Here is a 27,408-nt window from a genome sequence, read left to right as displayed (position 1 = left end):
CCACTATCAGCACACCCACACCACCATCAGTACACCTACACCACCAACAGTACACCCACACCACTATCAGCACATCCACACCACCATCAGTACACCTACACCACCATCAGTACACCCACACCACTATCAGCACACCTACACCACCATCAGTACACCCATACCACCATCAGCACACCCACACCACCATCAGTACACCCACACCACTATCAGCACACCCACACCACCATCAGTACACCTACACCACCATCAGTATACCAACACCACTAACAGCACACCCACACCACCATCAGTACACCCACACCATCATCAGTACACCCACACCACCATCAGTACACCCACACCACCATCAGTACACCTACACCACCACCAGTACACCCACACCACAATCAGCACACCCACACCTCAGTACACCCACACCACTATCAGCACACCCACACCACCATCAGTTCACCCACACCACTATCAGCACACCCACACCACTATCAGTACACCCACACCACTAACAGCACACCACTATCAGCACACCCACACCACTATCAGCACTCCCACACCACCATCAGTACACCCACACCACTATCAGTACACTGTGGTGGCCGCCCCTTGTTGCTGCAAACACCACACCACCATCAGTACACCCACACCACTATCAGCACACCCACACCACCATCAGTACACCTACACCACCACCAGTACACCCACACCACTATCAGCACACCCACACCACCATCAGCACACCCACACCACCATCAGTACACCCACCCACTATCAGCACACCCACACCACTATCAGTACACTGTGGTGGCCGCCCCTTGTTGCTGCAAACACCACATCACCATCAGCACACACCACACCACCATCAGTACACACACCACTATCAGCACACCCACACCACCATCAGTACACCCACACCACCATCAGTACACCTACACCACTATCAGTACACTGTGGTGGCCACCCCTTGTTGCTGCACACACCACACTACCATCAGTACACCTACACCACTATCAGTACACTGTGGTGGCCGTGCCTTGTTGCTGCACACACCACACTACCATCAGTACACCTACACCACTATCAGTACACTGTGATGGCCACCCCTTGTTGCTGCACACACCACACAACTATCAGCACACCCACACCACCATCAGTACATCCACACCACCATCAGTACACCCACGCCACCATCAGTATGCCCACACCACTATCAGAACACCGACACTACCATCAGTACACCATCAGTACACCCACACTACCATCAGTACACCACCATCAGTACACCCACACTACCATCAATACACCACCATCAGTACACCCACACCACTATCAGGACACCCACGCCACCATCAGCACACCCACACTGCCATCAGTACACCACCATCAGTACATGCACACCACCATCAGCACACCACCATCAGTACACCACCATCAGTACACCCACACCACCATCAGTACACCCTCACCACCATCAGCACACCACCATCAGTACACCCACACCACCATCACAACACAGGTGATCATTATTACATGTGTAAAATTGTTCAGCTATAATGTACCAGCACCATACCACCATGACAACAAAGGTAAATATGTAAGACACATGTAAAATTGTTCAGCTATAATGTACCAGCACCATACCACCATGACAACAAAGGTAAATATGTAAGACACATGTAAAATTGTTCAGCTGTCATGTTCCACCACCACACCACCATCACAACACAGATCATCATTACAGGTGTAAAACTGTTCAGCTGTAATGTTCCACCACCACACCACCATCACAACACAGATCATCATTACAGGTGTAAAACTGTTCTGCTGTAATATTCCACCACCCAACAAAATCTTGTGGACACAGAGTCTAAAATGTTCACCATCAGGAAAATGCAGTTCAATCATGAAGACTGTAACTTTAACTGGAATGTGTGGAAAGAATCCATTTACTATTTTGAAGCTAAATTTGGGGATGACAAAGTATCTTCATAGATAATAACTTAGTTAAGGTTTAACACACACAAAGCCCTAGACACATGAATTCACTGCCTTCCTACACCAAGCCCTGGACACAGTGGATGTGAATTCACTGCCTTCCTACACCAAGCCCTGGACACAATGGATATGAATTCACTGCCTTCCTACACCAAGCCCTGGACACAATGGATATGAATTCACTGCCTTCCTACACCAAGTCCTGGACACAGTGGATGTGAATTCATTTCCTTCCTACACCAAGCCCTGGACACAGTGGATGTGAAATCACTACCTTCCTACACCAAGCCCTGAACACAGTGGGTGTGAATTCATTGCCTTCCTACACCAAGCCCTGGACACAGTGGATGTGAATTCATTGCCTTCCTACACCAAGCCCTGGACACAGTGGATGTGAAATCACTACCTTCCTACACCAAGCCCTGGACACAGTGGATGTGAAATCACTACCTTCCTACACCAAGCCCTACACACAGTGGATGTGAAATCACTGCCTTCCTACACCAGCCCTAGACACAGAGGATGTGAATTCACTGCCTTCATACACCAAGCCCTGGACACAGTGGATGTGAATTCACTGCCTTCATACACCAAGCCCTAGACACAGATGTGAATTCACTGCCTTCTTACACCAAGCCCTGGACACAATGGACATGAAATCACTACCTTCCTACACCAAGCCCTATACAGTGGATGTGAATTCACTGTCTTCTACACCAAGCCCTAGACAGTGGATGTGAATTCACTGCCTTCCTACACCAAGCCCTAGACACAGTGGATGTGAATTCACTGCCTTCCTACACCAAGCCCTAGACACAGTGGATGTGAATTCACTGCCTTCCTACACCAAGCCCTAGACAGTGGGTGTGAATTCACTGCCTTCCTACACCAAGCTACTGTCAATTGCAGCGCATCAGTTCCATCCGGAAATATCTGTCCACTGACGCAACATCTAGACTTGTCGTTTCTCTCATTCTCTCTCGCCTTGACTACTGTAACTCTCTACTGCTTATGCATACCCAGATTCAAACTCTCGACTGTTGGTCGCCATTCTTTCTCTGTCTCTGGACCTTGCAATTGGAATGAACTTCCTCTTTTGCTTCGTCAAGTCCCCACACTCAGCTCTTTTAAGTCTGGCCTTAAAACCCACCTCTTCGCAAAATAGCCTCCCTTCCCTGCCTCTTCCTTGTCTTCAGTTTCTCCAGTTTTAGAGTTATGCATGCATGTGAATGACTGGTGCGAAAGCGCTTTGGTTTGTCTATGCACAAGATTCAGCGTTATATAAATACCGTTAGTATTATTATTATTATTTACCGAGCCCTAGACAGTGGATGTGAATTCACTGCCTTCCTACACCAAGCCCTAGACACAGTGGATGTGAATTCACTGCCTTCCTGCACCAAGCGCTGGACACAGTGGATGTGAATTCACTGCCTTCCTACACCAAGCGCTAGACACAGTGGATGTGAATTCACTGCCTTCCTACACCAAGCCCTGGACACAGTGGATGTGAATTCACTGCCTTCCTACACCAAGCCCTGAACACAGTGGATGTGAATTCACTGCCTTCCTACACCAAGCCCTAGACACAGTGGATGTGAATTCACTGCCTTCCTACACCAAGCCCTGGACACTGTGGATGTGAATTCACTGCCTTCCTACACCAAGCGCTAGACACAGTGGATGTGAATTCACTGCCTTCCTACGCCAAGCCCTGGACACAGTGGATGTGAATTCACTGCCTTCCTACACCAGCCCTAACCCTAACCAAGCCCTGAACACAGTGGATGTGAATTCACTGCCTTCCTACACCAAGCCCTAGACACAGTGGATGTGAATTCACTGCCTTCCTACACCAAGCCCTGGAAACAATGGATATGAATTCACTGCCTTCCTACACCAAGCCCTATACAGTGGATGTGAATTCACTGCCTTCCTACATTAAGCCCTAGACAGTGGATGTGAATTCACTGTCTTCCTACACAAAGCCCTGGACACAGTGGATGTGAATTCACTGCCTTCCTGCACCAAGCCCTAGACACAGTGGATGTGAATTCACTGCCTTCCTACACCAAGCCCTGGACACAGGTGGATGTGAATTCACTACCTTCCTACACCAAGCCCTAGACACAGTGGATGTGAATTCACTACCTTCCTACACCAAGCCCTAGACACTGTGGATGTGAATTCACTACCTTCCTACACCAAGCCCTAGACACAGTGGATGTGAATTCACTGCCTTCCTACACCAAGCCCTATACAGTGGGTGTGAATTCACTGCCTTCCTACACCAAGCCCTATACAGTGGGTGTGAATTCACTGCCTTCCTACACCAAGCTACTGTCAATTGCGGCGCATCAGTTCCATCCGGAAATATCTGTCCATTGACGCAACATCTAGACTTGTCGTTTCTCTCATTCTCTCTCGCCTTGACTACTGTAACTCTCTACTGTCTGGTTTGCCTGCTTCATCCATTCAGTCCCTTCAGCACATACAAAACTCTGCTGCCCAACTCGTCCTCAGAAAGAAAAGATCTGAGCACATCACTCCTCTTTCGCAACATCTCCACTGGCTCCCTGTCTCACACAGAATAAAGTACAAGATCAGCACCCTATGTTATAAATGTATTCACAAATCAGCCCCTTCCTATCTCTGTGGCTGCCTTCACCTCTACACTCCTCGCTCACTACGATGAGCTTCGGATCCACTCTGCTTACGCATACCCAGATTCAAACTCTCGACTGTTGGTCGCCATTCTTTCTCTGTCTCTGGACCTTGCAATTGGAATGAACTTCCTCTTTCGCTTCGTCAAGTCTCCACACTCAGCTCTTTTAAGTCTGGCCTTAAAACCCACCTCTTTCCAAAATAGCCTCCCTTCCCTGCCTCTTCCTTGTCCTCAGTTTCTCCAGTTTTAGAGTTATGCATACGTGTGAATGACTGGTGCGAAAGTGATTTGGTTTGCCTATGCACAAGATTCAGCGCTATATAAATACCATTATTATTATTATTTACCAAGCCCTAGACAGTGGATGTGAATTCACTGCCTTCCTACACCAAGCCCGAGACACAGTGGATGTGAATTCACTGCCTTCCTACACCAGCCCTAGACACAGTGGATGTGAATTCACTGCCTTCCTACACCAAGCCCTGGACACAGTGGATGTGAATTCATTGCCTTCCTACACCAAGCCCTAGACACAGTGGATGTGAATTCACTGCCTTCCTACACAAACCCTAGACACAGTGGATGTGAATTCACTGTCTTCCTACACAAACCCTAGACACAGTGGATGTGAATTCACTGCCTTCCTACACCAAGCCCTGGACACAGTGGATGTGAATTTACTGCCTCCATAGCTGTCAAAGGCTATGGGGCCTTTAACCTTTTTTTAATAGTTTACCCCCCCCCCACACACACACACACACATACACACACTGCAGTGTGCTGGCCATGACCTTGGATAAGGGTCACCTTTAACCTTTTTTGACAGTTTACCACACACACACACATACACACTACACACACACACATACACTGACCATGGACTTGGTGAAGGGTCACCTTTAACCTTTTTTGACAGTTTACCACACACACACACACTACACACACACACTGACAATGGACTTGGTGAAGGGTCACCTTTAACCTTTTTTGACAGTTTACCCCCCCCCACACACACACACACACACTACACACACACACTGACCATGGACTTGGTGAAGGGTCACCTTTAACCTTTTTTGACAGTTTACCACACACACACACATACACACACACATACACATACTACACACACACACATACACACACTACACACACACACACACTGACCATGGACTTGGTGAAGGGTCACCTTTAACCTTTTTTGACAGTTTACCACACACACACACACACACACACACATACACACACTACACACACACACACTGACCATGGACTTGGTGAAGGGTCACCTTTAACCTTTTTTGACAGTTTACCACACACACACACACACACACACATACACACACTACACACACACACACACTGACCATGGACTTGGTGAAGGGTCACCTTTAACCTTTTTTGACAGTTTACCACACACACACACACACACACACACACATACACATACTACACACACACACACTGACCATGGACTTGGTGAAGGGTCACCTTTAACCTTTTTTGACAGTTTACCACACACACACACACACACACACACATACACATACTACACACACACACACTGACCATGGACTTGGTGAAGGGTCACCTTTAACCTTTTTTGACAGTTTACCACACACACACACACACACACACACATACACATACTACACACACACACACTGACCATGGACTTGGTGAAGGGTCACCTTTAACCTTTTTTGACAGTTTACCACACACACACATACACACACTACACACACACACACACACACACACACACTGACCATGGACTTGGTGAAGGGTCACCTTTAACCTTTTTTGACAGTTTACCACACACACACATACACACACTACACACACACACACACACACACACACACACACTGACCATGGACTTGGTGAAGGGTCACCTTTAACCTTTTTTGACAGTTTACCACACACACACACACACACACACACACACACACACACACACACACACACTACACACACACACACACTGACCATGGACTTGGTGAAGGGTCACCTTTAACCTTTTTTGACAGTTTACCACACACACACATACACACACACACACACACACACACACACACACTGACCATGGACTTGGTGAAGGGTCACCTTTAACCTTTTTTGACAGTTTACCACACACCACACACACACACACACACACACACACATACACACACTACACACACACACACACACACTGACCATGGACTTGGTGAAGGGTCACCTTTAACCTTTTTTGACAGTTTACCACACACACACACACACACACACACACACACACACACACACACTACACACACACACACACTGACCATGGACTTGGTGAAGGGTCACCTTTAACCTTTTTTGACAGTTTACCACACACACACACACACACACACACATACACATACTACACACACACACACTGACCATGGACTTGGTGAAGGGTCACCTTTAACCTTTTTTGACAGTTTACCACACACACACACACACACACACATACACATACTACACACACACACACTGACCATGGACTTGGTGAAGGGTCACCTTTAACCTTTTTTGACAGTTTACCACACACACACATACACACACTACACACACACACACACACACACACACACACTGACCATGGACTTGGTGAAGGGTCACCTTTAACCTTTTTTGACAGTTTACCACACACACACACACACACACACACACACACACACACACTGACCATGGACTTGGTGAAGGGTCACCTTTAACCTTTTTTGACAGTTTACCACACACACACACACACACACACACACACACACACACTGACCATGGACTTGGTGAAGGGTCACCTTTAACCTTTTTTGACAGTTTACCACACACACACACACACATACACACACTACACACACACACACACACACACACACACACACACACACACACACACACACACACACACACTGACCATGGACTTGGTGAAGGGTCACCTTTAACCTTTTTTGACAGTTTACCACACACACACACACACACACACACACACACACACACATACACACACACACACACACACACACACACACACTGACCATGGACTTGGTGAAGGGTCACCTTTAACCTTTTTTGACAGTTTACCACACACACACACACACATACACACACTACACACACACACACACACACACACACACACACACACACACACACACACACTGACCATGGACTTGGTGAAGGGTCACCTTTAACCTTTTTTGACAGTTTACCACACACACACACACACACACACACACACACACACACACACACACACACACACACACACACACACACACACACACACACTGACCATGGACTTGGTGAAGGGTCTGACCAGGGTGAAGAGGAGACGGTAGAGCCACCAGTGGCGGGCGATGGAGGTGCTCATCATGTTTCCGGGATGCAGGGACAGTGCCGTCACCCCCTGCGTCTGCAGCCTGCTGCTCAGTCTGGCGGCAAACAGCACGTTGCACAGCTTGGAGAGGTTGTAGGCACGCAGGTGACTGTACTTCTGGCGGGGAGGAGACAGGGTGTCCATGGTAACCATGTCTGCTGTCAGGCCAGAGAACCTGTCATGTGTACCACACATCACATGTTATACCGCCCTGTACAGTTCTTCACACACACACTGGTCATGTGTACAACACATCACATGATATACCATCCTGTACAGTTCTTCACACACACTGGTCATGTGTACCACACATCACGTTATACCGCCCTGTGGTTATTGGCACAATGTAAATATGTCTTGTAAGTAACCCCCCTGCGAAAAGTTTATCATAGCCAACAGCAATAAAATTTGAGTCAGTGTCAATGTCTGTCTCTGTCTCTCTGACACATGCTGATTTATGTTAATAACTGCACTGCATGTGGTAGGGGAGTTTTGAAAATGATTTTTCTTTCACTCTTCTTCCCCACAAATTAAACTGTCTTGACAACACTGCGAGTTAAAAAATGTCACTATTAAATCAGTTAAATACATCAGCAAACATACACAGTATAATGAGCAAGTTCCCCAGAATGGAGGGCAGGATGCACATATATTTTTCAGTGTACGTTTGGCGAAACTTTTGTTCCTGACACTGCTTCTTTACAGCTGACACGTCTGTGGCACTGTCACTTCCCTGCTCTTTGTTCATCTTGTTTCTCATGATGGGAATCCATGGCTGACTTCTCTGTTTCTCATGATGGGAATCCATGGCTGACTTCTCTGTTTCTCATGATGGGAATCCATGGCTGACTTCTCTGTTTCTCATGATGGGAATCCATGGCTGACTTCTCTGTTTCTCATGATGGGAATCCATGGCTGACTTCTCTGTTTCTCATGATGGGAATCCATGGCTGACTTCTCTGTTTCTCATGATGGGAATCCATGGCTGACTTCTCTGTTTCTCATGATGGGAATCCATGGCTGACTTCTCTGTTTCTCATGGTGGGAATCCATGGCTGACTTCTCTGTTTCTCATGATGGGAATCCATGGCTGACTTCTCTGTTTCTCATGATGGGAATCCATGGCTGACTTCTCTGTTTCTCATGATGGGAATCCATGGCTGACTTCTCTTTTTCTCATGATGGGAATCCATGGCTGACTTCTCTGTTTCTCATGATGGGAATCCATGGCTGACTTCTCTGTTTCTCATGGTGGGAATCCATGGCTGACTTCTCTGTTTCTCATGATGGGAATCCATGGCTGACTTCTCTGTTTCTCATGATGGGAATCCATGGCTGACTTCTCTGTTTCTCATGATGGGAATCAATGGCTGACTTCTCTGTTTCAGGCCACTTGTTCCTTCCTTGCACTCCACAGTTTAATCCACCAGGCACAGATGCTGTTAGATCGAGATGCATCGTGATTTAGCCATGTTCTCTTTTTTTCAGGCAAATGATTAAGCTGATTGTTCCACTCAATGCTGTCTAAATGTAAACACACACACGATTAGCTGAGCATCATCACTTGAAATCAAGGTTAGTAGTGACTACCCTGGCCTCATTATCAATAGGTCTAGAGTGTTTGACAATGTTACAACAGGAAAGCATGTGACCCTGGAACAATTTTGACACTGGCTTAACGTCGGAACAAAATGTAAGAAAATACAACAAAATCATAACAGTTGGCATCTCTGCTGGCCTCTTGAAGCTGAGGAATCCTTCTAAACAGCCAGCCCTCCAAGGCATATCTACCTGAGCCCCCGCACTCAAAACCGTTACAAATCAAGCCAGCCATTCAGCAATCAACAAAATCTAAGGTGCGACGTAATTTTGGGAGGACATCATCACAATGTGCCATGATCGTATCTATGCAACAAGAACAAATTCACCAATGTACACAATATTATAGACTCAATTCATTTTTGGCCATGCACAATGAAGATAAAAACACACACTTAAAAACAAAAACACACGCATCCTTCTGCGTCAACAAAAACACTTGTCTCTCTGCGTCAACAAAAACACTCTCTCTGCGTCAACAAAAACACTCTCTCTGCGTCAACAAAAACACTGTCTCTGCGTCAACAAAAACACTTGTCTCTCTGCGTCAACAAAAACACTCTCTCTGCGTCAACAAAAACACTGTCTCAGAACAGACCTGAAGAACATACTATTCATCCTCTCAATGTGATCAGGCTAAAACTGCGCCCCCTATTACTGCGAAGGGTATGTCACATACGCTAGCTGCATATTATGTGTTTCTATTAAATTGTAACACTGTCTATCTCTGTCTGTCTGTCTTTCTGTGTGTGTCTCTCTCATCACTGCTTCATCCTCATCACCCATGTTCATCCTCATCACCCATCCTCATCACTCCAACTCTGTCTACCCCTCCCCTCCCCCAAGTTTTAAATCATGGCCTGTGATCCATGTTCATCCTCATCACCCATGTTCATCCTCATCACTCTAGTTCTGTCTACCCTTCCCCTCCCCCAAGTTTTAAATCATGGCCTGTGATCCATGTTCATCCTAATCACCCATGTTCATCCTCATCACTCTAGTTCTGTCTACCCTTCCCCTCCCCAAAGTTTTAAATCATGGTCTGTGATCCATGTTCATCCTCATCACCCATGTTCATCCTCATCACCTATCCTCATCACTCCAACTCTGTCTACCCCTACCCTCCCCCAAGTTTTAAATCATGGCCTGTGATCCATGTTCATCCTCATCACCCATGTTCATCCTCATCACCTATCCTCATCACCCCAGCTCCGTCTACCCCTCCCCTCCCCCAAGTTTTAAATCATGGCCTGTGATCCATGTTCATCCTCATCACCCATGTTCATCCTCATCACCCATGTTCATCCTCATCACGCATGTTCATCCTCATTACTCTAGCTCTGTCTACCCCTCCCCTCCCCCCAACTTTTAAATCAGGGCCTGTGATCCATGTTCATCCTCATCACGCATGTTCATCCTCATTACTCTAGCTCTGTCTACCCCTCCCCTCCCCCCAACTTTTAAATCAGGGCCTATGGTCCATGTTCATTAACCCTTTGACTTCCGGAACTATCTGTAATTTTTGCAAGATTATCACCAACCTCTAAAATAAAATCACAAGAAATTAAAACAATGCTCAATAGTATGTAAAAGTAAGTTTTCTTAAACGAAAATGAATGGAGAACATAATTATCACAATTATGTTCAATGTTGATAGGATAACTCCCAATCAGGGAGAAAAAAAAATCAAGTTATATTTACAAATGTATTGGACACAACAACCAAGAGCAATTATGTTGTTTTTCTCCACTGTCAAATCAAATCAAATCATAGCACTTAGAGCCTTGCCGACCACTAAAACCATATCAAAGCTATCACCATGTTAGCATCTACTTCCAGTAGGGTTAAAAAACACAATAAAAACTGAACATTGCTTCAATCTTTACCCTCAAGAAGTGTTGTTTTTTTTAATCTTCCAGAATTTAAAATATTCAAATCTGATTAAAAATTTTCACTTCTTTCAAGAAGTCCATTTGCATCCATGGTGGGACATCATGAAACAAAGTCTTCAGATTATCTGCCGTGTAATATCTGTGTCTAACATCATTCAGATCCCAGCAGTCAATGAGCAGGTGTTTCACAGTGAGTGGCTTGTCACAAGGAATACATCGATGGGCCTCCTGTGTTTCACAGTGAGTGGCTTGTCACAAGGAATACATCGATGGGCCTCCTGTGTTTCACAGTAAGTGGCTTGTCACAAGGAATACATCGATGGGCCTCCTGTGTTTCACAGTGAGTGGCTTGTCACAAGGAATACATCGATGGGCCTCATCCCCTTTCATTCTCCACAATCATGTTGTTTTAAACATAAACACTATACATAAACACTCATATACACCCACACACACACACCCGCCTACCCACAAACGTATAAACACTATCACACATTCTTACAACACAAAAGCTGACTGTAAACAATATTTCAGCTTGAAGAGTTTCATCTAGAGGGTTTCATAGTTAACAAAACCCCAACATGAAGGTTTCAAGCTAAATACTGGGATGGGGGGCTGGGGGGGGGGGTGGTTAGGGGGGAGGTTCTATACCCACTTCTAACACAACCCCGCCCCCTTTCTGTTGATGCACTTTGTAGCATGTAATCAGGATAACCAGAATCACGTCAGTTGATCAACAACAACATTACTTTCGTTTTCTATCACAATTTTGTAATTGCTATTGTTGACATTGGGCAGAAAATCAAACAAAATTCTAACCACCTCTTCCATACCGTACATACTGGCAGCCATGTTGACACGCTGAACAAAATTTTGCTTTACAAAACACAAAAAAGCATCAAAATCAAGCCAGAACTTGCTGAGATATTGCTTTGAACACGCGTAAAGGCAGTAGCCATTGGCAATGAAGTAAGAGCATTCAAGTGACTGGCTGGACTGTTGATAATATCGTTAACCCTAAAGCACGGATATATGTGTAGTCAGAAGTGAAGAGCTTAACACACATGGTACTGCCAGTTAGCTCCCCTGACTCCCCCACCCCCCTGACCCATTTGTATGGATAAGAAATAAAATCACCAAAAAACAAATGTTAAAATTTATGAAGTGAAAACTTCCAAACTGATCAGTAACATAAGGAGTTTGTTCAGCACAAAATATCAAACTTCCTCCCTTCTTGTGCTATCATACAGTGAGATGATGAATGTAGCCATTTCTTTTGTTCAAAATTTGCAAACAATAATGACTTGTAAACAAATCTAGGAAAGCATGAAGAGTTTGAAACAGATTAAATTCAGAATATTATATAGGCACAACAGGGACCCTTCATCTAATTCTGTTGCCTGCCTTTTAACTGAGACGAAATTAGGTCAAACACCACTGTTACCACGCACTGTTCACATGAACCAGTCACCATGAAAAGTCACTTTCCTGCTCGCCAGCACAGCAAAACACATTGCATTTATTGGTCAGAGTGGAGAGGAAAGGCCAGTTAAAATATTCTTAGCATATAATGTCAATATGCAAATTAGGTGCCACTTCAAAAATTCAAAACTATCTGAGGCCCTGATCGGGGTACTTCGTCTGAAACGGCTGTAAACAGTAAGGCCCTAAACAGGGCCCTTCGCCCAGAGTGAGTTAAAGCATTTTTGTTCATTCGTTCATTCTTACACTCTCTCTCTCTCCCTCTCTCATATTTGGATACCTTTTTTTTCTTTTTTTCTTTTTTCTGTCTAGGCTGACCTATATTTTCCCATCCCATTAGGGCTTTTTTTCTTTCTTTGCTTTCTCCTCGTGGTATATAATTAACTTTTAATGAAAGGACATTAAACGTAAGTACAACCTTTCAGAACAACAACGCCAACACCAGCAACAACAACAATAACGCCAACAACAACAAGAAAACCAACAACAACAACGCCAACAGCAGCAACAACAACACCAAGAACAACCACAACATGAACAACCACAACCAAGACAACGCCAAAATAAAGCTGTATATTTGGACAGCTGACATTTCTCTCTCACACCCAGATACCTGACATGATTGCTACCTGCACTTGTACTGACCTGTGTGACTCACTGGACACAACGATGACCCGGGCAGGTGCCGACTTGACCAGGACCGGTGTCAGGAGGTGGGTGAGGTAGAATTGGGCCAGGTGGTTCACCTGGAAGGTGACCTCTATTCCATCTTCCGTCTCCCCCCAGGGCAGGCCAAACACTCCTGCGTTCAGGACCAACAGGTGCAGAGGCCTGGCGCAGACAGGGTCAGATACAGCACAGTCACAGTGCCACAGTATCATGTCACAGTCACAGTGCCACAGTATCATGTCACAGTCACATTGCCACAGTGCCACAGTATCATGTCACAGTCACAGTGCCACAGTATCATGTCACAGTCACAGTATCAAAATCACAGTCACAGTGCCACAGTATCATGTCACAGTCACATTGCCACAGTGCCACAGTATCATGTCACAGTCACAGTGCCACAGTATCATGTCACAGTCACAGTGCCACAGTATCATGTCACAGTGCCACAGTATCAAGTCACAGTGCCACAGTATCATGTCACAGTCACAGTGCCACAGTATCATGTCACAGTCACAGTATCAAAATCACAGTCACACTGCCACAGTATCATGTCACAGTCACAGTGCCACAGTATCATGTCAGAGTCACAGTATCAAAATCACAGTCACACTGCCACAGTATCAAGTCAGAGTCACATTGTCACAGTGCCACAGTATCAAGTCACAGTCACAGTGCCACAGTATCATGTCAGAGTCACAGTATCAAAATCACAGTCACACTGCCACAGTATCAAGTCAGAGTCACATTGTCACAGTGCCACAGTATCATGTCACAGTCACAGTGCCACAGTATCATGTCACAGTCACAGTGCCACAGTATCATGTCACAGTCACAGTATCAAAATCACAGTCACACTGCCACAGTATCAAGTCACAGTCACAGTGCCACAGTATCATGTCACAGTCACAGTGCCACAGTATCATGTCACAGTCACAGTATCAAAATCACAGTCACACTGCCACAGCATCATGTCACAGTCACAGTATCAAAATCACAGTCACAGTGCCACAGTATCAAGTCACAGTCACAGTGCCACAGTATCATGTCACAGTCACAGTGCCACAGTATCATGTCACAGTCACAGTATCAAAATCACAGTCACAGTGCCACAGTATCATGTCACAGTCACAGTGCCACAGTATCATGTCACAGTCACAGTATCAAAATCACAGTCACACTGCCACAGTATCATGTCAGAGTCACATTGCCACAGTGCCACAGTATCAAGTCACAGTCACAAAATCACAGTCAAACTGCCACAGTATCAAGTCACAGTGCCACAGTATCATGTCAGAGTGCAACAGTATCATGCCACAGTCACAGTGCCACAGTATCATGCCACAGTATCATGCCACAGTCACAGTGCCACAGTATCATGTCACAGTGCAACAGTATCAAGTCACAGTGCAACAGTATCAAGTCACAGACACAGTGCCACAGCATGAAGTCACAGCCACAGCATAAAGTCACAGCCACAGCATAAAGTCACAGCCACAGTATGAAGTCACCATAAAGATCCCCTGCCATCCACTTTCCTGGAGGTATGGAGACTATGTATGGACCAAAGAAAAGGTATGGAGACTATGTATGGACCAAAGAAAAGGTATGGAGACTATGTATGGACCAAAGAAAAGGTATGGAGACTATGTATGGACCAAAGAAAAGGTTTGGAGACTATGTATGGACCAAAGAAAAGGTATGGAGACTATGTATAGACCGAGGAATAGGTATGTATAGACAAAGGAATAGGTATGGAACCAAGGAATAGGTATGGAGACTATGTATAGACCAAAGAAAAGGTATGGTGACTATGTATGGACCAAGGAATTGGTGTGGAGACAAGACCAAAGAAAAGGTATGGTGACTATGTACAGACCATAGAAAAGGTATGGAGACTATGTATGGACAAGGAATAGGTATGGTGACTATGTATAGACCAAAGAAAAGGTATGGAGACTATGTATGGACCAAAGAAAAGGTATGGAGACTATGTATGGACCAAAGAAAAGGTATGGAGACTATGTATAGACCAAAGAAAAGGTATGGAGACTAGACCAAAGAAAAGGTATGGAGGCTATGTATAGACCAAAGAAAAGGTATGGAGGCTATGTATAGACCAAAGAAAAGGTATGGAGGCTATGTATAGACCAAAGAATAGGTATGGCGGCTATGTATAGACCAAAGAAAAGGTATGGCGGCTATGTATAGACCAAGGAATAGGTATGGATACAATGTATGGACCAAGGAACTGGTGTGGAGACAAGACCAAAGAAAAGGTATGGAGACTATGTACAGACCATAGAAAAGGTACAGAGACTACACCAAAGAAAAGGTATGGAGACTATGTATAGACCAAAGAAAAGGTATGGAGACTATGAATGGACAAAGAATAGGTATGGTGACTATGTATAGACCAAAGAAAAGGTATGGAGACTATGTATAGACCAAAGAAAAGGTATGGAGACTATGTATGGACAAAGAATAGGTATGGTGACTATGTATAGACCATAGAAAAGGTATGGAGACAGTGTATGGACCAAAGGAAAGGTATGGAGACGATGTATGGACCAAAGAAAAGATATTAAGACTAGACCAAAGAATAGGTATAGAGACTATGTATGGACCAAAGAATAGGTATGTATAGACCAAGGAATAGGTATGGAGACTATGTATGGACCAAAGAAAAGGTTTGGAGACTATGTATAGACCAAAGAAAAGGTTTGGAGACTATGTATAGACCAAAGAAAAGGTATGGAGACTAGACCAAAGATAAGGTATGGAGACTATGTATGGACCAAAGAAAAGGTTTGGAGACTATGTATAGACCAAAGAAAAGGTATGGAGACTAGACCAAAGAAAAGGTATGGAGGCTATGTATAGACCAAAGAATAGGTATGGAGGCTATGTATAGACCAAAGAAAAGGTATGGAGGCTATGTATAGACCAAAGAAAAGGTATGGCAGCTATGTATAGACCAAAGAAAAGGTATGGCGGCTATGTATAGACCAAAGAAAAGGTATGGAGGCTATGTATAGACCAAAGAAAAGGTATGGAGACTATGTACAGACCAAAGAATAGGTATGGAGGCTATGTATAGACCAAAGAAAAGGTGGTGGTGGTGTGTCCATCGAGATCGATGATGACCATCGTTGTCATCCAGCTGGGGGATGGGGGGAGGGTGGTGGTGGGGTGGGGGGGAGGATGCTCATGAATCTATCTGTGAATGCGCAGATGGCTGAATAGTCCAATCTGCGCACGAAATGTTCGCTGACAGTTGGGGCAGACAAAGACAGGCATATCATTGTCAGGGAGCTTGTTTGCCCGTGACTTTCTGGCCTGCCTCTTCTGAACAGCTGCAGCAGTCCTGTTGGCCTCGCACAACTTGGCGCCTTTGTGCACAGCAGCACGCCATTTGTCACGGTCCACTGCAGATTCCTCCCAGGAGTCAGGGTTGATATCAAACGCTTTAAGAGAGACTTTCAGAGTATCTCTGAAGCGCTTCTTCTGACCTCCATGTGATCTTTCCTTGTTGCAGCTCGCCATAGAAGAGCCTTTTGGGCAGCCGATGGTCTGGCATGCGCGCCACGTGTCCAGCCCAGCGAAGCTGGGACTGCATCAGGATGGTGAAGATGCTGGGAAGGGTGGCTTTTGCGAGCGCCTCTGTGTCTGGGGTCCTGTCTTGCCACTTGATGTTCAGTAGCTTCCTGAGGCCTGTTGTGTGGAAGTGGTTCAGCTTCTTGGCATGTCGTTGGTACACTGTCCAAGTTTCACAGGCATACAGTAGTGTGGGGAGAACTACTGCTCTGTACACCTTTAGTTTGGTCTCAAGACCAATGCCTCTTCTGTTCCAGACATTTGCACTGAGTCTGCCAAAAGTTGCGATTGCTCTTGCAATCCTGACATTCACTTCATCGTCGATGGTCGCATTTCGTGACAGTGTGCTGCCAAGGTATGTGAACCGCCCCTCCGCACTGAGTGTCTGACCGTTGACTGTGATGTTGGGCTCAACGTAGTGTTTCCCTGGGGCTGGCTGATGGAGAACTTCAGTTTTCCTCATGCTGATGGTAAGGCCGAAGTTCCTGCTGGCAGTGGCAAACTTGTCGACGCTGAGTTGCATGTCAGCTTCAGATCCAGCGTTGAGGGCACAATCATCAGCAAACAAAAAGTCTCTGACGATGTCTGTCATGACCTTCGTTTTTGCTTGAAGCCTTCTGAGGTTAAACAACTTGCCATCTGTTCAGTACTTTAGGCCGATTCCAACATCGCCATCTCTGAAGGCATCAGTAAGCATTGCAGAGAACATGAGACTGAACAGCGTTGGAGCCAGGATGCAGCCTTGCTTGACACCATTTGTGACAGCAAAAGGAGCAGATGTTTCGCCATTGTCCTGGACTCGAGCCTGCATGCCTTCATGGAATTGGCTGACCAAGGAAATAAATTTCCGAGGGCATCCGTACTTGGCCATGATCTTCCACAGTCCCTCTCTACTCACGGTGTCGAAGGCCTTAGTGAGGTCGACATAGGTGGAGAACAGATCAGCATTTTGCTCCTGACATTTCTCTTGCAGCTGCCTTGCAGCAAACACCATGTCGGTGGTTCCACGCTCTTTCCGGAATCCACATTGGCTCTCAGGCAAATGACCTTGGTCAAGGTGTGCTGTGAGGCGGTTTAGTAGGATCCTGGCAAGTATCTTGCCTGCGATGGAGAGCAAGGAAATGCCCCGATGGTTATCACAGGCTTGCCGGTTCCCCTTTCGCTTGTACAAGTGAATGATAGATGCATCTTTGAAATTCTGGGGGATCATCTCTTCTTTCCACATGAGTGAGTACAGCTGATGGAGCTTCTCAGTCAGCACAGTGCCTCCATCCTTGTAGACCTCTGCTGGTATAGAGTCTGAGCCAGGTGCTTTGCCACTGGATAGCAGATGGATTGCTTTCTGGGTCTCAAGAAGTGTTGGCGGATCGTCCAGTGCTTCGTTGATGGGGACTTGTGGGAGACGGTCTATGGCTTCATCATTTATGGAGGAAGGGTGATTTAAGACACTGTTGAAGTGCTCAGCCCAGCGTTCGAGAATTTTCTCCTTCTCGGTGATCAAGGTATTCCCATCTGCACTGAGGAGGGGGGATGATCCTGAGGATGTGGGGCCGTAGACTTCTTTTAAGGCATCATAGAACCTCTTCATATCGTGCCTGTCAGCATATCCCTGGATCTCATCAGCTTTGTCACTCAGCCACTTATCCTGCATCTGGCGTAACTTTTGCTGAACAGTCCTGCGGATGGCATCGTATGCATCTTTTTTTGATGTGGACTTTGGGTTGCTCAGGTAGGCTTGATGCAGACGGCGTTTCTCATCCAGAAGCTGCTGGATTTCATCAGTTTTCATCAAACCAGTCTTTGTGCTTTCTGGTCATGGGTCCCAGGGTCTCTGAAGCTGTACTATAGATCAGCTCACGCAGGGTCCTCCAGTCAGACTCCACATTCTGGTTGTCCAGAGAGGCTGATTCCAGACGATCTTCCAGCAGCTCCATAAAGGACTGTTTGATGGTGATGTTATTCAGCTTAGCGATCCTGAGCCATTTTGGAGCCTTCTGGCCTTGGGGGTGTCTCTTGGGCTGGATTCGAATATTCAGCTTCGAGACTACAAGATGATGGTCTGTCCAACACTCGGCGCCGCACATGGTCTTTGTTACACGTACATCTTGCCTATCCCTTTTCCTGACAATGACGTAATCGATGAGATGCCAATGCGTTGAGCGAGGGTGCATCCATGACGTCCTGTTACGGGTAGGGAGGCAGAAAACTGTGTTGGTTATCAGCAGTTCGTGCTCTGCACAAGTCTGAAGCAAAAGCAATCCATTTGGGTTGCAGTGGCCCACACCGTGCTTTCCAATCACTCCATCCCAGGAGATGTAGTCAGAGCCATTGAAGTCCCCAAGAATGATGAGCTTGTCTGCTTTAGGGATAGCAGCAATGACAGAGTGAAGGTCCTCGTAGAACTTCGCCTTCACTTCATCCGGGTTGGTCATGGTTGGGGCGTTGGCACTGACAATGGTGAGGTGCTTCTGGCCAGATGCCAGTGGGAGTTTCATGGTCATAAGCCTATCGTTGACTCCCTTTGGGATTCCAGCTAGCTTGCTGACAAGTGCTGTTTTTACTGCAAAACCAACGCCAGCCTCACGTTGCTCTTCGCTTCCTCGTCCACTCCAGAAGAAGGTGTAACCAGATCCCCGTTCACAGAGCTCGCCTTCGCCTGCAAGCCGAGTCTCACTCAAGGCTGCGATGTCAATGTTGTATCTGGCGAGTTCGGATGCAACTAGTGCCGTTCTCCTTTGGGGTCTGTCTGCGTTATCTCTGTCCAGGAGAGTCCTTATGTTCCAAGCACCAATGGTGAGAGGAACGATCCTTGTTTTTTTCTTTTCTTTCTTTTTGTTTCGACCGCTGATGTAGGGTCCCCGCCAGCCGCGGTATGCTGGCCAGGGCGATATGGAGCAGGCAATTTTTAGGGCACCTTTTCTAGCCCCTTCCTCATGCCAGGGAGGTGAGCAGTGCATTCCTAAAGAGGGCTGCTCAGATGCTCAGATGGCTGCCGAGCTCCATCGCTGCTCCTGTCGACGAAGAACGACCCTATGGCCTGAGCCGCCAGCGTGCAGGTCTGCGGCTGCGACTGCCAGTGTACCCACACCTGTCGTTTCGTCGCTCGCCTGTCGCCACTGGACTTGGGGGTGATGAAATGATGAAGGATGAAAGGTCATTTTGGATGACTGATGACTTGCGCGATGAGTTTGTTTAAAGTGAAGAGGAGTTGTGCAACGTCGACCTCACTCTCTCGTCCGGGTCCACCAATTTCCAGTGGCAAGACTAAGTCGAGACGACTGGAGGATGAGCACGGATGCAGTGGATGACCAAGATATCCTTTCGGTGTCTCATCTTGCTCTCTGCACTCCACAGTGCGTTGCTGTAGCCGCCTTCCTCTCCGTTGAACCGAGAGGTTTCTTCCGCAGGTTCTGCCGGATCCAGACTTCGCATGCATGGGTAGACACACCCCGGGGGCCAACTGCGTGTGGCATGCACACAGCACAGTGGAGCTAGATGGCCGTCGGTGGCTCTCCTGAGCCGACGCCCTTTTATGGATCTTGTCTAGCCACCCGCCTCACCAGTCCCGGAAGGGAGCAGTGGGAGTGCCGGTTTAGTCGCCGGCAACCCGACCCTGAACAGGTTGTACTGGATTACAGGTTACCAGTAGCAGATCTAATGACCTGACCTGACTCTCAGAAAAGAAAAGGTATGGCGTCTATGTATAGACCAAAGAATAGGTATGGAGACTAGACCAAAGAAAAGGTATGGAGGCTATGTATAGACCAAAGAATAGGTATGGAGGCTATGTATAGGCTATGTATAGACCAAAGAATAGGTATGGAGGCTATGTATAGACCAAAGAATAGGTATGGCGGCTATGTATAGACCAAAGAAAAGGTATGGCGGCTATGTATAGACCAAAGAAAAGGTATGGCGTCTATGTATAGACCAAAGAATAGGTATGGAGACTAGACCAAAGAAAAGGTATGGCGGCTATGTATAGACCAAAGAAAAGGTATGGCGGCTATGTATAGACCAAAGAATAGGTATGGAGGCTATGTATAGACCAAAGAATAGGTATGGAGACAAGACCAAAGAAAAGGTATGGAGACTATGGAGACTATGTATAGACCATAAAGATCCCCTGCCATTCCCACAGCAGACACCTGGATCCACACAGACTAACAGCCAAATGACAAAAAAAGTGAATGAAAGATTGAATCAATGGAGTGAAGTAAATGACAACATCAAAGAACAGGTGTAGGTGCCTACCATCCTGTGGCGGCGTAGCTGTGGGCAAACTGCCGCACACTGCTCAGACTGGCCAGGTCAAGGGGCATGACCTCCACCTTGGCCTTGCTCATCTCTCTGCGGATGTCACCCTGACAGCGCCGCGCTGCCTGCAGATTGCGACACGCCAGCACCACTGTGGCTCCATGCAGGGCCAAAGACCTGGCTGTTTCATACCCTGCACACCACACACCCCACTGTTTCATACCCTGCACACCACACACCCCACTGTTTCATACCCTGAACACCACACACCCCACTGTTTCATACCCTGCACACCACACACCCCACTGTTTCATACCCTGCACACCACACACCCCACTGTTTCATACCCTGCACACCACACCACTGTTTCATACCCTGCACACCACACACCCCACTGTTTCATACCCTGCACACCACACACCACACTGTTTCATACCCTGCACACCACACCACTGTTTCATACCCTGAAAACCACACACCCCACTGTTTCATACCCTGCACACCACACCACTGTTTCATACCCTGAAAACCACACACCCCACTGTTTCATACCCTGCACACCACACACCCCACTGTTTCATACCCTGCACACCACACACCCCACTGTTTCATACCCTGCACACCACACACCCCACTGTTTCATACCCTGCACACCACACCACTGTTTCATACCCTGCACACCACACACCCCACTGTTTCATACCCTGAACACCACACCACTGTTTCATACCCTGAACACCACACACACCACTGTTTCATACCCTGCACACCACACACCCCACTGTTTCATACCCTGCACACCACACCACTGTTTCATACCCTGCACACCACACACCCCACTGTTTCATACCCTGCACACCACACACACCACTGTTTCATACCCTGCACACCACACCACTGTTTCATACCCTGCACAACACACACCCCACTGTTTCATACCCTGAACACCACACCACTGTTTCATACCCTGCACAACACACACCCCACTGTTTCATACCCTGAACACCACACCACTGTTTCATACCCTGCACACCACACACCCCACTGTTTCATACCCTGAACACCACACACCCCACTGTTTCATACCCTGAACACCACACACCCCACTGTTTCATACCCTGAACACCACACCACTGTTTCATACCCTGCACACCACACACACCACTGTTTCATACCCTGCACATCACACACTTTTCACGGAGAGCCTGACTCTGTAATCACTGTTTCCTCAAGGTCTAACATCACAAGAGCAGAAAGAGGAGGAGAGATAAAGAGCAGGCGGAGGAGGGATAAAGAGCAGGAAGAGCAGGGATAAAGAGCAGGAAGAGCAGGGATAAAGAGCAGGAGAGGAGGGATAAAGAGCAGGAAGAGGAGGGATAAAGAGCAGGAGAGGAGGGATAAAGAGCAGGAAGAGCAGGGATAAAGAGCAGGAAGAGGAGGGATAAAGAGCAGGAAGAGCAGGGATAAAGAGCAGGAAGAGCAGGGATAAAGAGCAGGAAGAGGAGGGATAAAGAGCAGGAAGAGGAGGGATAAAGAGCAGGAGAGGAGGGATAAAGAGCAGGAAGAGCAGGGATAAAGAGCAGGAAGAGCAGGGATAAAGAGCAGGAGGAGGGAATAAGAGCAGGAGATAAAGATTAGGAAGAGGAGAGGTTAAGAGCAGGGGGAGGGATAAAGAAGAGGAAGAGGAGGAGAGATAAAGAGCAGGAAGAGGAGGGATAAAGAGTAGGAAGAGCAGGGATAGACAGCAGAGAGAAAGAGGGATAAACAGGAAGAAGAGGAGGGATAAAGAGCAGGAGGACGGAATAAGAGCAGGAAGATGAGAGATAAACAGCAGGAAGAGGAGGAGAGATAAAGAGCAGGAAGAGGAGGAAGAGGAGAGATAAAGAGCAGGAGCAGGAGGAGGGATAAAGAACAGGAAAAAGCAGAAAGGGGAGGGATGAAGAACAGGAAGAGGAGGAGGGATGAAGAACAGGAAGAGGAGGAGGGATGAAGAACAGGAAGAGGAGGGATGAAGAACAGGAAGAGGAGGAGAACAGGAGGGATGAAGAACAGGAGGGATAAAGAACAGGAAAAAGCAGAAAGGGGAGGGATGAAGAACAGGAAGAGGAGGGATGAAGAACAGGAAGAGGAGGAGGGATGAAGAACAGGAGGGATGAAGAACAGGAAGAGGAGGGATGAAGAACAGGAAGAGGAGGAGGGATGAAGAACAGGAGGGATGAAGAACAGGAGGGATGAAGAACAGGAAGAGGAGGGATGAAGAACAGGAAGAGGAGGAGGGATGAAGAACAGGAAGAGGAGGGATGAAGAACAGGAAGAGGAGGAGGGATGAAGAACAGGAAGAGGAGGAGAACAGGAGGGATGAAGAACAGGAAGAGGAGGAGGGATGAAGAACAGGAAGAGGAGGAGGGATGAAGAACAGGAAGAGGAGGAGGGATGAAGAACAGGAGGGATGAAGAACAGGAAGAGGAGGAGGAAGAGGAGGAGGGATGAAGAACAGGAAGAGGAGGGATGAAGAACAGGAAGAGGAGGAGGAGGAAGAGGAGGAGGGATGAAGAACAGGAAGAGGAGGAGGAAGAGGAGGAGGGATGAAGAACAGGAAGAGGAGGAGGAAGAGGAGGAGGGATGAAGAACAGGAAGAGGAGGGATGAAGAACAGGAAGAGGAGGAGGGATGAAGAACAGGAAGAGGAATAAATAGCAGGAAGAGGAGGGATAAAGAACAGGAAGAGGTATAAATAGCTGGAAGAGAAATAAATAGCAGGAAGAGGCATTAAGAGCAGGAAAAGGAATAAAGAGGAGACAAACCAATGCCGGCATTGGCGCCAGTGACCACAACGTAGCGGTGGGAGAGGTCACGGCCATGAAGCACCTGCAGGGCCGTGCTGCTGGCATCGAAGCGCTGCCGGAAATCCAGCACTGACTTCTTCACCTCCTCCGCAAATGCCAGACGTGGGTCTGTGTACGTAGTCTTCTTGTTCACGTGGCTGTTCACAGTCACACAGTGCCATTTCTGAACACATGTGGTGACACTGTGTGTGGTCTGGTGTGCTGTGCTGTGCTGTGCTGCGTTCCCCCCTCTGCCCACACCCATCACCCCAATCCCCCCTCTCCACACACCCATCGCCCAAATCACCTCTCTCTCCACACCCATCACCCCTCTCCCCACACCAATCACCCCTCTCTCCACACCCATCACCCCTCTCCCCACACCAATCACCCCTCTCTCCACACCCATCACCCCTCTCTCCACACCCATCACCCCTCTCCACACACCCATCGCCCAAATCACCTCTCTCTCCACAACCATCACCCCTCTCCCCACACCCATCACCCCTCTCCCCACACCCATCACCCCTCTCCCCACACCCATCACCCTCTCCCCACACCCATCACCCTCTCCCACATCCATCACCCCTCTCTCCACACCCTCCCCAAACCCACCACCTACCCATTCCCCCTCTCCCCAAACCAACCCCCCCTCTCCCCACATCCATCACCCCTCTCTCACACCCATCACCCCTCTCCCCAAACCCATCACCCCTTCCCACACCCATCACTTCCTCTCCCACCTCCCCAAACTACCACCTACCAAATCCCCCTCTCCCCAAACCAAAACCCCCTCTCCCCAATCAATCACCACGTCTCCTCAACATTCACCCCTCTCTCACTCCCATCACCCTATCCCCACACCCATCATCCTCTCCCACCCTCCCAACCCACCACTTACCCAATCCCCCTTCCCAAACCAAACCCCCTCTCACTCGCCCATCACCTTCCCCACACGCTTCACCCTCTCCCACTACAGCACTCCTCTCCCCTCCCTCCCAAACCCACCAACTACCAATCCCCCTCTCCCCAGTCCCTCTCCCAAACAACCCCCCCCTTTCACAATCCCCCCCTCTCCCCAATCCCTCTCCACAATCCCTTTCCACCAATCCCCCCTCTCCCTAATCCCCCTCTCCCCAATACCCCTCTCCCCAAACCAACTCCCCCTCTCCCCAACCCCCCTCTCCCCAATACCCCTCTCCCCAAACCAACTCCCCCTCTCCCCAATCCCCCTCTCCCCAAACCAACTCCCCCTCTCCCCAATCCCCCTCTCCCCAAACCAACCCCCCTCTCCCTAATCCCCCTCTCCCCAATCCCCCTCTCCCCAAACCAACTCCCCCTCTCCCTAATCCCCCTCTCCCCAATACATCTCTCCCCAAACCAACTCCCCCTCTCCCTAATCCCCCTCTCCCCAAACCAACTCCAACCCTTCCAATATCCCTCTCCCCAAACCACCCCCCCATCTCCCCACCCCCCCCCTCTCCCCAATCCCCATCTCCCCAAATCCATCCCCCCTCTCCCCATACTCATCACCCCAACCCCCCTCTCCCCAATCCCCCTCTCCCCATATCCACCCCCCCTGTCCCCATACTCATCACCCCAACCCCCCTCTCCCCCTCTCCCCAAATCCATCCCCCCCTGTCCCCATACTCATCACCCCAACCCCCCTCTCCCCAATCCCCCTCTCCCCAAATCCATCCCCCCTCTCCCCATACTCATCACCCCAACCCCCCTCTCCCCCTGTCCCCAAATCCATCCCCCCTCTCCCCATACTCATCACCCCAACCCCCCTCTCCCCAATCCCCCTCTCTCCAATCCCCCTCTCCCCAAATCCATCCCCCCTGTCCCCATACTCATCACCCCAACCCCCCTCTCCCCAATCCCCCTTTCCCCAATCCCCCTCTCCCCAAATCCATCCCCCCTGTCCCCATACTCATCACCCCAACCCCCCTCTCCCCAATCTCCCTTTCCCCAATCCCCCTCTCCCCAAATCCATCCCCCCTGTCCCCATACTCATCACCCCAACCCCCCTCTCCCCAATCCCCTCTCCCCAAATCCATCCCCCCTCTCCCCATACTCATCACCCCAACCTCCCTCTCCCCAATCCCCCTCTCCCCAAATCCACCCCCCCTCTCCCCATACTCATCACCCCAACCTCCCTCTCCCCAATCCCCCTCTCCCCAAATCCATCCCCCTCTCCCCATACTCATCACCCCAACCTCCCTCTCCCCAATCCCCCTCTCCCCAAATCCATCCCCCCTCTCCCCATACTCATCACCCCAACCTCCCTCTCCCCAATCCCCCTCTCCCCAAATCCATCCCCCCTCTCCCCATACTCATCACCCCAACCTCCCTCTCCCCAATCCCCCTCTCCCCATACTCATCACCCCAACCTCCCTCTCCCCAATCCCCCTCTCCCCAAATCCATCCCCCCTCTCCCCATACTCATCACCCCAACCTCCCTCTCCCCAATCCCCCTCTCCCCAAATCCATCCCCCCTCTCCCCATACTCATCACCCCAACCCTCCCTGTCCTGTCACCCACCTCCCAGCATCTGTGTCAGTCAACAGATCCATGGAGGAGTTTCAGTTTCATGGTGATGTTATAGCATTTAGACTGATCCATATCAATACACTAAACCACATTTGCTTTAGAAAAAATAAACGGGGAGGGGGTGTGGAGGTGGGGTGGGGGTTGGGGGGGCAAGAGACAGCAGATGCCTGACCTACACATACACACAACATGCTGGTCGTTTCCTGAGAGTGAAAGCCTGCCAGTGGAATATTTATAAAATATTTAAGTAAAATGAAGTAACATGTGTAAACAAACTAAACAAACATAAATTTTATCCATCAAAATACAATAATAATGCTGTGATCCAGAATCTTAATAGAATTGTATTTTCTAAGAAGAAGAAAAATGATTGATATTACAAAGGGCAATTTCATATAAGTGATGATGATGATGTCAATACTCACTCCACAAAGAACACTGTACCATCCTCTCCAAAACACTGCTCCCATCCAAAGGGTAGCTCTGCACACAGCAC

The 27,408-nt window shown here is 48.0% G+C and overlaps 1 protein-coding gene across 1 annotated transcript in view; it reads right to left on the bottom strand.

The window, feature by feature from the left end:
- The window catches only part of LOC143285971 (WW domain-containing oxidoreductase-like), a 33,991-nt gene that overhangs the window by 820 nt on the left and 5,763 nt on the right, over positions 1-27,408 (bottom strand). The window contains exons 3-7 of the mRNA XM_076593429.1: positions 27,338-27,395; positions 24,339-24,517; positions 21,533-21,728; positions 13,658-13,843; positions 7,956-8,214 (exon numbers count right to left, since the gene is read on the bottom strand). Coding sequence (XP_076449544.1) covers positions 7,956-8,214; positions 13,658-13,843; positions 21,533-21,728; positions 24,339-24,517; positions 27,338-27,395 — 878 coding nt within the window. The remainder of the gene's footprint in view (positions 1-7,955; positions 8,215-13,657; positions 13,844-21,532; positions 21,729-24,338; positions 24,518-27,337; positions 27,396-27,408) is intronic.

Source organism: Babylonia areolata, chromosome 9, assembly GCF_041734735.1.
Source record: "Babylonia areolata isolate BAREFJ2019XMU chromosome 9, ASM4173473v1, whole genome shotgun sequence".
Taxonomy (NCBI): domain Eukaryota; kingdom Metazoa; phylum Mollusca; class Gastropoda; order Neogastropoda; family Buccinidae; genus Babylonia; species Babylonia areolata.
The sequence above is the reverse complement of the archived record's forward strand: the minus strand, read 5'-3'. Positions and strand labels throughout refer to the sequence as shown.